The 13,938-nt window shown below is 34.9% G+C and overlaps 1 protein-coding gene across 1 annotated transcript; it reads left to right on the plus strand.

Annotated features, from left to right (window-relative positions):
* The first annotated feature begins 6 nt into the window (after positions 1–6).
* Positions 7–12,694, plus strand: Hao (Hydroxyacid oxidase). The gene is made up of 3 exons (XM_074089461.1): positions 7–9,170; positions 11,881–12,039; positions 12,487–12,694. Exons 2-3 carry the CDS (start codon positions 11,906–11,908, stop codon positions 12,677–12,679), a joined length of 327 nt encoding a protein of 108 aa, XP_073945562.1. The 5' UTR covers positions 7–9,170; positions 11,881–11,905; the 3' UTR covers positions 12,680–12,694.
* Positions 12,695–13,938: the final 1,244 nt, after the last annotated feature.

Here is a 13,938-nt window from a genome sequence, read left to right on the forward strand (position 1 = left end):
GTATTTATTTTACTTCTTCAGATTTTGTATATAGCCGCGGGAATGAGCTCTCGGCCTACGCGTTCGTAGTGGCATCGGGCCCAAGATACATGCTTAGCCGTAGCTTTGTTCTGTGATGTTAACGATATGTGTGATGTTCGTTCACAAGGGCATTTATAATTAAGTATTATGGCAAAAAAATATATTGTGGCCCTATGCTGTACAGCTGCTGTCGCTTTGGCGTTAACTCGAGTAACTCACGAAGTGATTGACTACGCATTTAGCATTGAAAGCTTCGTCGAATTGACATTTAATTTTTACGTTAATTAACGTCGCGCTTATAAAGTACCATAGTATTTATTACTTTCTAGTTAAGATTTATTAATATTCTTTGTTTTCTTAGCTACCTATGTATACTGTATTTAATTAATATCCTATTATGTAAGTAAATATTCGAAACTTCGTGAAACAATTTTCTGACTCATATATTCATATAAGTGCAATTTTGAAAATGTTTTTTCGTAACCGCCATAGCGTCAACACAAAGGATGTTAAAGCTTTGTTTTCGACTAATATTGTTTGTACGTTTACCATTATTTGGATTTGTTAAGCCAGTAACCTTGCTAAACTTCAGGTATGTCTGTTTTAAATGGTAATGTACGTTAATATTTAGTAGGATTTTAAACTAATCAAATCACACCTAAAGAATGTTCGAAATGTATTAAATGTTTTTTTTATGTAAATATCCTAATAATGGCAATACAACAATGCATGCAAATGTCGATAAAATACAGCAATAGTTTAAACAGAAAATGTTGCAAAAATAAATACATTATACAGAGCTTCATGTCACAAGTTTTTTAGTACGTGATAATGATAACCTCTTGGCAATCAGTGTACGCAGCAATCAAGTTTAATCTTGCTGCGGAAAGTCGCGGTAATAACAGCACCGGTGACTCTGGCATTATATGGTTCCATAGGAGTGGATGCTGTTAGAAGGGCGATATACACAGACATGTCTGCAATATACACATTAGAAGAGCATTTTTGTACGAAATAGGTATTATGACAAAACAAACTGATATAATTTATGACGAAAGTCGGCAGTTGCTCAAATATAGTCAACCTTAAATAGACATGTTACATGTTTGATTACTTTGCTCACATATTTTACTCCTATGCTTTTTCTGTTAAGATGTATGTAGGTTATCGATGACGAACAGTTCGCACCTTTAAAATTAAACTGAAACAATTCGAAATATTCACATTTCCAAAATAAACTTTAAATACAACACAATCTGGTTGAACCTGTTGTAAACTAGTCCTTCCTTCTTTCTGTAAAAAGGTTGCCTGGAAGAGATCGCTTTTAAGCGATAAGGCCGCCTATTGCTTACCTTGTAATTTTTTCTCTGTGTATCTGTTTCTGTATCGCTAACTATTTCTGGTGTACAAAAAAAGAGTCTTTGTATTGTATTGTTGAATTTTAAAATGAGAAAATTTTGAATTATTACAGTTTAATTTTGAAGGTGCACAAACTTCAGATTTAATTAGTGAGAGTTAATGAGTTGAAAAGTAAAATTACAATATGAACTGGCTAAGCGTCTACAGCGCTGTTGCTATTGTCGTTCTTTTGATACTACTAGGAACACCTGAACGCATTCGCTGGTGCCTAATTGGTAGCGTTGGTAGGCTCGAAAATCCTTCGGATGTTGCAAAGGCACGTGTGCGTCGAAGCACAATACAAATAATAGTACAAGTACAAAAAATCCACTCCTTTGATCTGAACGAAAGCCGCCTTTTTATTAACCTACACCTAATGATTTCTGGCTGTGCCGAGGCCATCGACTCTAGCGCAAGCCAAACGGAACCTTAAGCTGAGCGTCCACTGGAATCGGATTGGAATTGACGGTAATGAATTTGTTAACATCCCGGAAATAAAAATACTCTGATAACGCTGTAGTTTAACAGTTATCGTAAGTTTCAAGGGTCATGTAAGTAAGGTCCTTCTCTCAAAATTTCACGTCGCTCGCGCTGTATAGTGACTCCTGCAATATAACTAATTCGTTTAATGTCTCTTCTCTTTACTTTCTGACACTTTATTCCACCATGTACAAAGTTTATACTGTGAATGACTCAATAACTAGGTACCTACTTATCTTACGTGGGTCACTAAATAAGTTTTGAGATAAAGAAAAAGTATTAAATATATAACTACGATTTATTTAACATTTTTTCAAAATACTCTCCACGATGCTCTATACAAACTTCCATTCGTCTAAACCAACATTGGAAACACTTGCCAGTCTTGATCTGACAGGTGTAAAGTAGCCACTTCGTAGCATGATTCCTCGAAGCTCGGCCTTTGGTATATATTCGAATTCAATGGAATCTACGAAATGGAATTAAGCAACCTGGTAAACAAATGGTGACTGACATTGACACTTGACTGACCACTGGCTGACTGACTGACGTTGGCTCTAGTGATGTGAATGCTCTTTAAGATACTTCAATCAGCAGTAAATAATTATTTTGAATTAATTCATATTTCATTATTTAATGTTTTCCCTAAGTTTCACAAACTTAAAACATTACGTTTTTCTTATGCGAATTTCCACCAACCTTATAGCCCCCTTAGGGCTGAAATTTTAAAAAATGGTGATTCACGTGTTCTCTTAGCTCTGTTCATGTCCCTTTTAACTTAAAATGTTTAATAGCATTTTCACGAAGTTTTAGAATGATATCTTCAAATACACCTAACGTTTTTACCGTACAAACTTTCACTCCCAAGGGTAGAATTTTTTAAAAATGGTGAAATATGTATCCACTTATCTTTTTGACGAATATTTTCCTCAAGTTTATGATGGAGTATTCTAGAATTGAAAGGGTCAATCAAAATATTTATTAATTTAGAAGAGGCATTTTTAAATTTACATAAGAGGTAAATGAGAGTAGACACAGGAAAGTGATAACAAATGATTTTTTGGCCCAAAAATGGACTCCACTGTAAATATGATATTAGTAAATAGAAAAAAATATATGAAAAATAGAAATCTACATAATATGTACTATAATACCATTTTATCGTCCGATTAGAAACCAATATAAACCTTCATTTAATAGTGTCACTTAACACAAATAATTAATGTCTACGAATAAATCATAATATGCATTGTTTGAGTTAATTTAAAATTTCGGTTATTTTATCTTTTCATTGTACTCGTAGTGTCTACTCTTGTCTGATATCCTGTCAATCGTTCAAAGGTTAACTGCAATAGATCCCTTTAAGGGATAAGTTCGCCTTTGTACATCTTATTATCCTGTGTTCTGTTATTTTCATGTGTTTTTATGTACAATAAAGAGTTTTACAATTCAATACAATACAAATTAATAGGTATGCATAATTCTACGACCTGAGCCAATAAAATTCCCCAATTTGCAGAGCCAGCCATAATTATTGATAGGTAAGTTTGGTTCAATCAAATAATTAATTTTGTAGGTACATCACTAAATTTCCAGAGACTAGACAGACTTCGGTGAGGAAAAAATGATCATGTCAATTTGACAAATATAACGAATTTTCGTCTTCCAATTAATTCTATAAAATAAACATATTTACACAATTGTTTAATGATACAATGATTGTTAAAAACAGTGGTGGGTTCATTGAGATGTGAATATGATCGGGATGGGCGTTCAAATGCAAGTAACTACGGAGTTATCGTGAAAAATTGCTTTGTTTACACCATTGTTTAATTCCATTGAACTCAATTTTACGCTCACGCTCAACTTCGATAACTTTCGGCAATGCTACTGTTGTATACCATTCCGAACTAACTGATCTACAATTTCCCAACATAGATGTCGATAAAAGCCCGCTTCGAGAAAAAAAACTAGGCACCATTTTTTACCAGCGTTACGAGGTCTTTGCATTTTTGTCGGCAACTCTCCCTCTGAGTAGACCCAAACCGATGATTGCTTCTTACTTTCGGGGTCATACTGATAGATCCATGTTTCTTCACCAATAATGATTTCCGAAACACGTCTTGATGCTCAGTTTTCAAAACGTTGACGCATTTCACGGCACCAACCACACGAACCTGTTTTTCACTTTCGGAGAGCAAACGCGAGATCCAAGGACAACAAAGCTTTTGTTGGTGTAGCATAGTGTTCACGCTCCCCAAAGTAAGAAAGTCTTGTGGGAAGACCCGTACCAACATTTCCTTAGTCTACACATTTTCTGAAGTTACTGCTGTTTGCGGGCGTCCGCTTCTTTGATCGGCTTTTAGGTTAGTTTTACCCCTTTTTTATTCACTAAACCACCTAAAAATTGTTGGCCGTGAAAGAGCACTCTCCCAATGCTGACTGTAGTCGTTGCAAACTTAACTTTTGGGTTAAACCAAATTTGAAATCGTAATAGATCATGGCACGCAAATGTTCGCGTGTAAGTTCCATCGTTTCAGGCAAAAAACGTGGGAAGCGTTCTAGTAAAATGACTGGAACATCGTATTTTTTTTTAATTGAGAAAACAGCTTATTTCGTTCTATTTTTAAATAAATTTGCATTTTAAAAACATATACACAGATGTGTTCCATTTTTTTATTTCGAGCATCTCAAAACTTTATTGAGTGACCTACGTATAGGCTAACCAGGAATATAAAAACCTGATGCGAGGGCAGCACTACGTTTTATATTGCAACATTCTTTACACTTACTATACGGTACCTACCAGTTATATTGACAACGGTGTCGGTGATGTTATTAAATGAATATTTTCTAATTCTTCAGATTTTTTCTATGACAATTTTTTTATACATTGTGAATTATTTACCTTCCAAGGCTATAGATAATCTTCGGCATTTTAACGCACAACAACACAAAATAACACTTTAAAATACGACGCGCAAACAACGTTAAGGTTTGACAGCAATAGACAGTTGACATTTGAATTTATTGTCACCAGTGCAAGAAATTAGTTCTATTTGTTTTCCCTAATATGGCGAGGTTTTTTATAATTCTGGTCAGCCTTATATATATAAAAAAAAATTGTGACCAAACGTGTATTCGGTAGGTCTAAGAATAGGACGTAAACGGAGTCGCGGGCAACAGCCTTCCTTGTATAAAAATCACCCTTTAGCCTAGTGTCTCTTCTAAACAATTTTAAAAATTTATAGAAGGATTGCTGTAGTAGGTAAATCGCTACTCTTATGTGAGAGATTTTCCTTCAGTAGCTCGTTGAGCTTCATAATTACTATAGATTTTTTCTTATGAATTTAGTAATATTATATTTTTTTAGCAAAATGTACTTACACGATTTGCTTCAAATTTTGAAATAATGTTCTTCAGGCCTGCCTTACTTGTGCATTTTAAAGAAACAGTAAATTAAAATGATGATTTCTTACACGCAGCTTATATTAGCTTCACTCGTAACTATGTACATATATATATCTATGTAACCGAATCTTTTAACTTTATTTTCAACCACTACTTAATGTTCTATTAGTACGAAACTTGACATTAATTGCGTAGTTCTTAAGTCAATACAATAACATAGTATCATCGAGCTGATCTGATGATGGTGCAGTCAGGCAGACACTGGAACACCCAAGACAAAACGACGTAACCTAGCCGTGTTTGGATTTGTTTGAATGGGTTTCATTGTAAAGCCGGGGTTATATTAGAGCCACGCCGCGTGTCGCAACGCTGCCTGACTCAATGGGCTGTGATTATACTACAGTATCGTGTCGCCGCGCGTGCTGATTAATTTGTATGAATGCGCGTAGCCACGTGGTGATTATACTAGCGCGGAGCGAGCCAACGCGTCACTTCCCCTGCCACCTAGCCCACGCCGATCGGAATCGAGCGGTCTGCGTGGCGTCAGCTCGCTCGGCGACACGCGGGGCTGTGCTAATGTAACCACGTTCATACGAAATGTATGTAACCGATTGCACTCCCACGCGTTGCGACACGCGGCGTGGCTCTAATATAACCCCGGCTTAAGCAAAATTGGTTTTTATAGTCTGATGATAGTGATCATAACATAATGACGACTCCGTGGATTCTAGAACCACGGCGAGCATCCGAAAGTCCCAAGCCTAGTGATGGTGTAGCCGTTAAGCAATTACAAACCATAAAAAAAAACTAAAAGTCCATAACTTCTTTATTTATTGTACGTATATTTCTTGTACATTAAAGAAACAACGAAAGTCGAAGCCAATTTCGCACTTTTGTGGAGAAATCTATAAATAAATTAAAAAAACTGGGGTATTTTCATTGTCCTATCAATATATATATATGTATCAGAAAATGAGGTTATAACTCAAAAATTAAGTGGCTTCTGCTACGTACGGATTTTTTCTAAAAGATATAAAACTATTAAGTATGTATGTTTTTGTTAGAAATGTATTATGTTTAAACTTCAACCCACTTCCAGCTTCACCTCGTTTCAAGTTACGTGGTTGACCATAACATATGGTGCATATACATATGTACATTGACCCGAGCAATTATTTAATGTGTGCTCGAAACAGTTTTTTTTTAATTTGCAAATTTTTTGTCGCTGAATTATGTTCTAACGCAGGGATGGGGAAACTGCGGCCCGCGGGCCATCTCCGGCCCGCGAAGGCTTGAAATCTGGCCCGCGACTATCAAACAAAAATCAAGAGAAGATTTCGTATTGTTCGAAATTTCATTCTCATTGGCAATGACCATGCAGCTTGCTTACAACACTCACGCATTGTTTCGCGAGCGCGGGCGGGATGAGCGAAAATCGAAAATATTGCATAATAAATTAGTGTTTCAGAAAATACATATCAATATTTTTATTTCAGTAAATAACATACCCAAAAATGCAACAACTTGGTCCGCCATATATTTCGTTAGTATATATTGGCACGCGAAGGAAAAAGTTTCCCCGTCCCTGTTCTAAAGGGATAACAGTAAAATAATAAATCCTAAAGTAAAATTTCCGAGATTGATAAAGCCTATTAATAAAGGCTATTAATTTAAATATCACCTACCTGCATCATCATTAAAAAAAAAACCCACTAGTCATTTGGCCACATTGTGCAGTCGGTTTGCCTGTATTGGATACATTTTTTGAGTCAGCAGATTGCTTCATCGTTATGATGTCGTGTGCGACCCTATCGTTTTGTCCGGTGACGCCAGTAAGTATGCGTCAATGTGGCTAATATGTAGGTATGTCTCAAATTTTAAAACGTATGACATTCACTCTCTAGGTGGATTACGTGTGGTGATCCAAAAGTAATGATAAAATTTAATGAGTATGAAAAGCATAGCAAGATGTCAAAAAGTGAATTTATTTTGGAAGTTAGTATTCTCATAAGTCTACACACATGGTCCATTTTTTTACTAAACCACATGAAAAAATCGCAGCCTCGTAAAAAATGCATTCTTAGCAGCCAATACCTACCTCGCTATCATTAGAAAAATTGTTGCCTTCAAGATATTCATCTGGCTAACATTCGGCTCGTGAATGGGTTGTCCTGGTAAAACATGACACTGGGTTGAAGTTTACCTACTCCGCCGCTTCGCTTTGATTCCTTCTCGCTATCTTCGTATTTGGCCTGCGTAGGAAGATCCCGTAATATTGTCTTCTTTCTCAAGAAAATCGATCATTATTGTTCCCTCGGCATCCCAGATGTTCAGCTTTAGTGGATGTTTTGTACCTAAATTGAACTTTTTGCAGAGTCCACCAGTATGCATAGAAATTCGTAGAATAAATGTTTCGTAGACATTTTTATAAGCAGAAGTATAAAATAACTGCTTTCACGCATAATTATTCTGGCATACGCGAATAAATAGCTGTGGGTCTCTGATAGATAATTATGTTTTATTTGAGTTTTTTTTATTACGGAGTGTAAACGGCTAATAATGCAATCTCTTTTAATTTTATTTGGGAACTAAATATAATTAATTATCGTTACTGTTAGATCACACCGCGTATTTTCAAACATGAAACTTTTCTTTCCCATTGCAGTTCAGAAGTAAATACACTGATGGAAAACTAAATTAACATAACTTTTTGATTGAATTCCTTTACTTATAATTCTGAAGTTCCTAAAATAGAAAATCAAAAAGATAATTTTAAATATCTCCTATGATGGTACAATTATGGGTCCTTATGCACAATTAGTTTAATTATGTTACTGTTAATCAAAATTTAGATTGCAATATGTTGGTGTTTATTGGTGCAAACATCTATTACTGTGTTTTTGTTGTTCTGCTTATTCTTAACGTAATGTAACTAGGTTTAGCTTTTTTGTATAATCATTTGCAAATAAATTCAAAAATATCGATACATGAACTCTAATACCTAGTTCATGTGCCGATATTTTTAACAACCTTGACCGCTCCGATCCGATAAATCTGATGGCGACTGTACACAGACCTTATTACCGTTGCAAGGAGGTTGACTATTATTATACATATTTTTGAAACTTAGTGCATATATATATTATATATTCCTGACCTTGATTGTACATATAAAAATTACATTTGCGATAGCAAAATTAAATAAAAAAGATTTCCTAAGTTAGATTTGCATAATGAATAACGACGAGTGACTAATGAACTGATCTGAAAATTACTAAAAGGCAGATTATCATTTTATCTCTTCTTCTCAGAAGATAACGGAAAGTGAATAATCTTATTTTACTTGAACAAAAAAAATTGAGTCAGAAAATGAATATCCCAATTTTTAAGAATCAGTGTTTGATGTCTTGTTGTTAAGAGTATTCTCTTAATATTTTTTACGTCGTAAAGGCGGGTTATAGTGATTGTACACAAAACCCTGTCATGGTCCTGTGTGCCCACACAAGACAGTTAAACTTCTAAACCTTCCTTTGGGAGGAGTCGACAGCAGTTGCGTATTGCGCCAAACACGAGAGTGATTTTACGATTACTTTTCCAAACATTTTTAAAATTAGTTATTATCTCGAACTTAGTATTAAGTATTATAAATGCCTAGTCGTACAGGAAAGTTTTGCCACTGTCATTGGTCTGCTTCATAAGATGACGTAAATATTTTACCTATTTTAATGTAACATATAACCCCATTTGAAACATCCTCATGGCTATCAGGCACGTACTATATAAACCAGAATAAATGACATAATTAAGTCAATCCACACTGAGATATCTTCGAGTACACATCAATTTTCTATCCCTACTGTGTAAGTTATTTTTTATATTTTTTGTTTTCAATTAACCTAATTCTTAATAATTTTTAAAAGTAGTTTTGGTCCTATTGATCATGTGCCTTATTTTATCTTCAGTTGCTCAATTTGCTTCTACCTGATAGCCTTTACATTTGACTACCCTCAGGTTCGTATACAATATGACCAGGTTTACTGGTTGGTCTTTTTTTTGGCTTTAAAACTAGGTTTAAATGTGCGTTGATTTGTTACATAAGATTATAAATAACCGCGGATAAGAATTTGACAGTACCTAATGCATCATAGTTTTTAATTTTGACGGCATTATGACTAAATGTAATGAAACCTGGTCATGATAGCTAATTGTTTAAACGTTATTTACCAAAGATCGAATTATTGCGTAGATATGGGGAGATTTGGTGTGACCCTGTTTAATAGCTTAAAAATTAAAATGTTTTGTATTTTTTTATAAAATGAGGACGTTAACAATATTTTGTTTAATGGAATAAAATGTGATTGATCTTAGACTTAGATAGGTGAAAACGTTCATGGTGTGTAGGAATCAAGCCGCCGAGACATGGTCATGTGGGCCCCTGATATAAGGTAGATTAAACTCGACAGAGTCTGTAATCAAGTTAGGATGTTATAGGTACATCAGTCTCAACTTGTGTATGGTTTTATTCTTAAGGCTGTATCACACCTTAGTACCTAGATTTAAGAGTTTCAAAAACTGTATATGTGAAATACTACTTGTAACTTATATCACGTGCAAATTACTGTTTTTGAAGCTTTTAAATGGTTACGCTTGATATATATTTATACGAACGGGACCCTTGGCCGCGGTAGGTTGCATTGCAGATGAATATTTAAACAGTTACACGCTAAGATTCAGTGAGTGCTGATGGTCACTGAAGACGATCCTATTTTATTTGGCGTATAAAATTTTCACTTCTTTATTTTTCTATGTAATTAAGAATTAAAGACCGCAAAGCTAGTGTCGTCTGAACAGTGTAAAATTACTTAACTAACAGACTTACTATAAGAACAGTTGAGTTTTATATAACATTTCTATGGCGAATATGTAACGAATAGCATTTTAAATTATTAAAGAATGTTTAAAAATAGCATTCTCACAGATATTATAATATTAAAATCAGGAATTAAAATGAATAAAATTTAATTTGCTGTGTTTTATTATATTAACTAGCTCGTGCCTGCAACTTAGCCGCAGTGGTAAATTAAAAATTATGCTGGTTCCCCATCCCGTGGGAATGTTCAAAAATCCCTTCTTAGTGCACCTCTATTACTAGTGAAGTGACATTCGAATTAGCTATATGTCTACCAAATTTCAAGTATAATAGGCTGCGTATACAGGGTGGCCCATTTATATCGGTCAGTATGGGAAAGTCTGAAACTATACGACATACGAAAATTTCTTCTTAGGAACCATGACATCGATTTTAATAACAAGAAAAACTGCATTCATGCATTTAAAAAAAACCTGTACTCAGCTCAGGAATCAAACCCGGTTGTTTTGAAAAAAAAAAAAAACTTACACTATTTCTATTTAGATATCGATTGTGTACGTCTTAAGAAGTAAATGTGTCCATGAAACATTGTCTAAAATGAATAAAATGCATTGTTTTCACATACTTTAATTTATTTTAGTAGGTGTTCGAAGTGTCCACCGTTACAATATTCAACAAATTCTGGCATGTAAATTTGTCTCTATGGTTGTTTGTACCTCTTTGCTGGTGTCGAAACTTGTTACATACACCACTTTACCTATTATATGGCAATGGCATTGCATTAAACCTTTCCGGAAGTTAAGTGGGATTTTCAATTGATTGTTAGTGTTTGATTAATAGAAGTTAGCAATTGCAGTCATAAATAGATAATGTTATCGCAGATAACAAAACTCCCTCTGTCTGTCCGTCCGCGGCTTTGCTCAGAGATTATCAGTGCTAGAAAGCTGTAATTTTTCCATAGACGTAAAGTGGGGGTGATTTTTTTTTCTCATCCGACCCTATTGTGTTGCTAGGATGATTTTTCGATTAAGTGATTTGTTTGCGAAATATTCAACTTTAAAGTGCAAATTTTCATTAAAATCGAGCGTCCCCCCCCCCCTCTAAAATCTAAACCGGTGGGTGGAAAAATTTGAAAAAATTCAGGATGATAGTTAATATATCAAACTTGCAAGAAAAACTATAACGGTTAACTTTTCTTGAGAATTATTAGTAGTTTGTAACTTGGAATATTCCGTACAAAATACGAAATCCTTCGAAAACTATTACTTAATTTTTTCGTAATGGCTACGGAACCCTATTTCGGGCGTGTCCGACACGCTCTTGGCCGGTTTTTTCCTTTGGGGTGAAAAAGTAGTTTTTGTAATGAACTTACTGACATAACGATGATTGTTTAAGTAGTAGTTTATATTATTTTGAGGAAGTTGCTGGAGAGTAAACAATTTATTGGTTCTGGCTGCGACGAAGACTAGAGTCGACGCGTATTTCTATTTGTTTTGGTTTCTTCTGAGAACATTATCTTGGAGATAAAATCGTTTTATCTTAGTTTAAATACAACGCACCAATGAAATGCTCGCAATACATCACAGTGTTCTGACCTGTGACCGGAATATTTATTGCATTATCGTTAATTTTACATGGGCTACATAACAGTCATATAGCCGTGGTTAACAATCATTAATTAATTAATTATATATTTTCAGAGCGAATTGACGCTTCTGTTTCATCATGGAAAAGTATATCAGTGTTAAGGAAGTGGAAGATGCTGCGCTGGCGTTGCTCCCGAAAAAGACCAGAGATTATTACAAGAGTGGTGCAACTGACGAACAAACGTTGTCTGAGAATAGAGATGCTTTTAAAAGGTAAACGGACATTTTGACGGGGGGAACGTCTTCACCTTTATCCCTTAAATGCATTATGATGTAGATCTGCATCGTATATTTTAATGGCCCGTGGCTCAATATGCAGGTATCCAAAAATTTATATTAATATAATTAGGAAGTTATACAAAAAATCGTGCCTAGGGTTAAGTGGTTAGTTCCATTGACCCGCACGCATAATGTTCATAATGCGAACTGCCAAGTACAAACTGTATTTCCGGATATTGTAACCTAGGGCTCTTCAAGGCTTAGAGTGAATAGGCTGTTACTGAACCAGTGAGATACCTACACCTTTGGGCTCATTTGCACTTTGCATCAGGTGAGATAAGTAGAGGTCAATAATCACAGGCCACATTTATGTGATGTGATGGTTACCTTTTATGTGATGTAACATACATGTAATTTCACCGGGTTATTTTCTTATTGTAGATTACGTATACATCCCAAGTGTTTAGTCGGAGTCGGCTCAAGTAGCCTAAGCACCACTGTTCTCGGTCACAAAGTGTCTCTTCCGGTCGGTATATCACCTTCGGCTATGCAACGCATGGCGCATCCGGACGGAGAACTGGCAAACGTAAAAGGTATAAACTACGTAATAGTTATTTATGTGACTGGTGCATAATGAGAGGCATTAAAGTACGAGTGTGGTTTTATGAAACGATAAGATCACACGAGTGTTTTAATGCCTAATTATGTATAGCCGCATACATAACTTTATCTACATGCATATCATAAGTTTTCTATAATATGTTCAGATATGGCTTGTATTTTGACTTTGACTTTGACTGACTTTGACTTGACTTTGACTTTGAATAATATTATTATCCACATGCATGTCATAAGTTTTCTACAATATGTACAGATATGCATTGTTAAAAAAAGTATTACCGATACTTTAATTTAAACCCGCGCATACCAGGTTTCTTGATAAAGGCCATTTGATAGTCGTTTCTGAACATATAATAGGGAAGTTATGATATGCATGTAGATAAAATACTAATAGGCACTTACTACCTATGTTTTGATTTGACTGCTTGGTTATAGTGATACTTATGCAGTACTTATGAACTAATAAAATCCCACAATAGAAGCAGGCCTTATCATAAACTAGATATTACTTAAACGAACAGACCTTGCTTGACAGCGTGACTGAAAGTGAGATGGGCCTGTCTGTGTAAATTTGTAAATGACTGAAATGAGTTTTAGAGTTGCCCTCCAAATCCAAATCATTTATTCAGTAAATAGGCCGCAATGGGCAGGGGCAATTTTTTAGGGTTCCGTACCCAAAGGGTGCCAACGGGACCCTATTACTGAGACTTTGCTGTCTGTCTGTCTGTCTGTCTGTCTGTCCGTCTGTCACATCACAGGGCTCTATCTCTTAAGCCGTAAAAGTTAGACACTTGAATTTTTGACAGATTATGTATTACTGTGGCTATAACAACAAATACTAAAAATAAAGTAATGTTACAAATTAAAGGGAGTCGTCATACAAGAAACGTGTTTTTTTCAGCGTTTTTTGGTTGCTAGACGTTATAACCCGTATTTCGGTTGAATATTTACCTTTTAAGTTAGCGATTTTAATGATGTTTTATAAAAGCTTCGATAATAAAATATAGTGACTGTCTAATTGTGTGGTTTATTCGTTTTTGTGCAAAATTAATAAAGCAATTTATGAAACACAAACCTCAATGAAGCCAACTTTGATAAAGCGCCGCGCTCGCCAAATCCACACCGTATTAATCACTACTTTTACCTATTGTTTTTTACACTAAAAAAATCATACTAAGTATTTAACACTATTAACAAGGTTTATAATACAGTTTAAATTTATTCACACTAATAGTCGAGCTTCTTATTATTTAATTACACAAGTCAAAGTCA

The sequence above is a fragment of the Choristoneura fumiferana genome, chromosome Z (genome assembly GCF_025370935.1).
Source record: "Choristoneura fumiferana chromosome Z, NRCan_CFum_1, whole genome shotgun sequence".
Lineage (NCBI taxonomy): Eukaryota > Metazoa > Arthropoda > Insecta > Lepidoptera > Tortricidae > Choristoneura > Choristoneura fumiferana.

What these genes read in the sequence shown, in the direction of transcription:
- Hao (XM_074089461.1), top strand. Translation starts at nt 11,906, where the DNA reads ATGGAAAAGTATATCAGTGTTAAGGAAGTGGAAGATGCTGCGCTGGCG. An exon ending in AATAGAGATGCTTTTAAAAG is followed by an intron (nt 12,040 to 12,486) that starts GTAAACGGACAT and finishes TTCTTATTGTAG; the next exon opens with ATTACGTATACATCCCAAGT.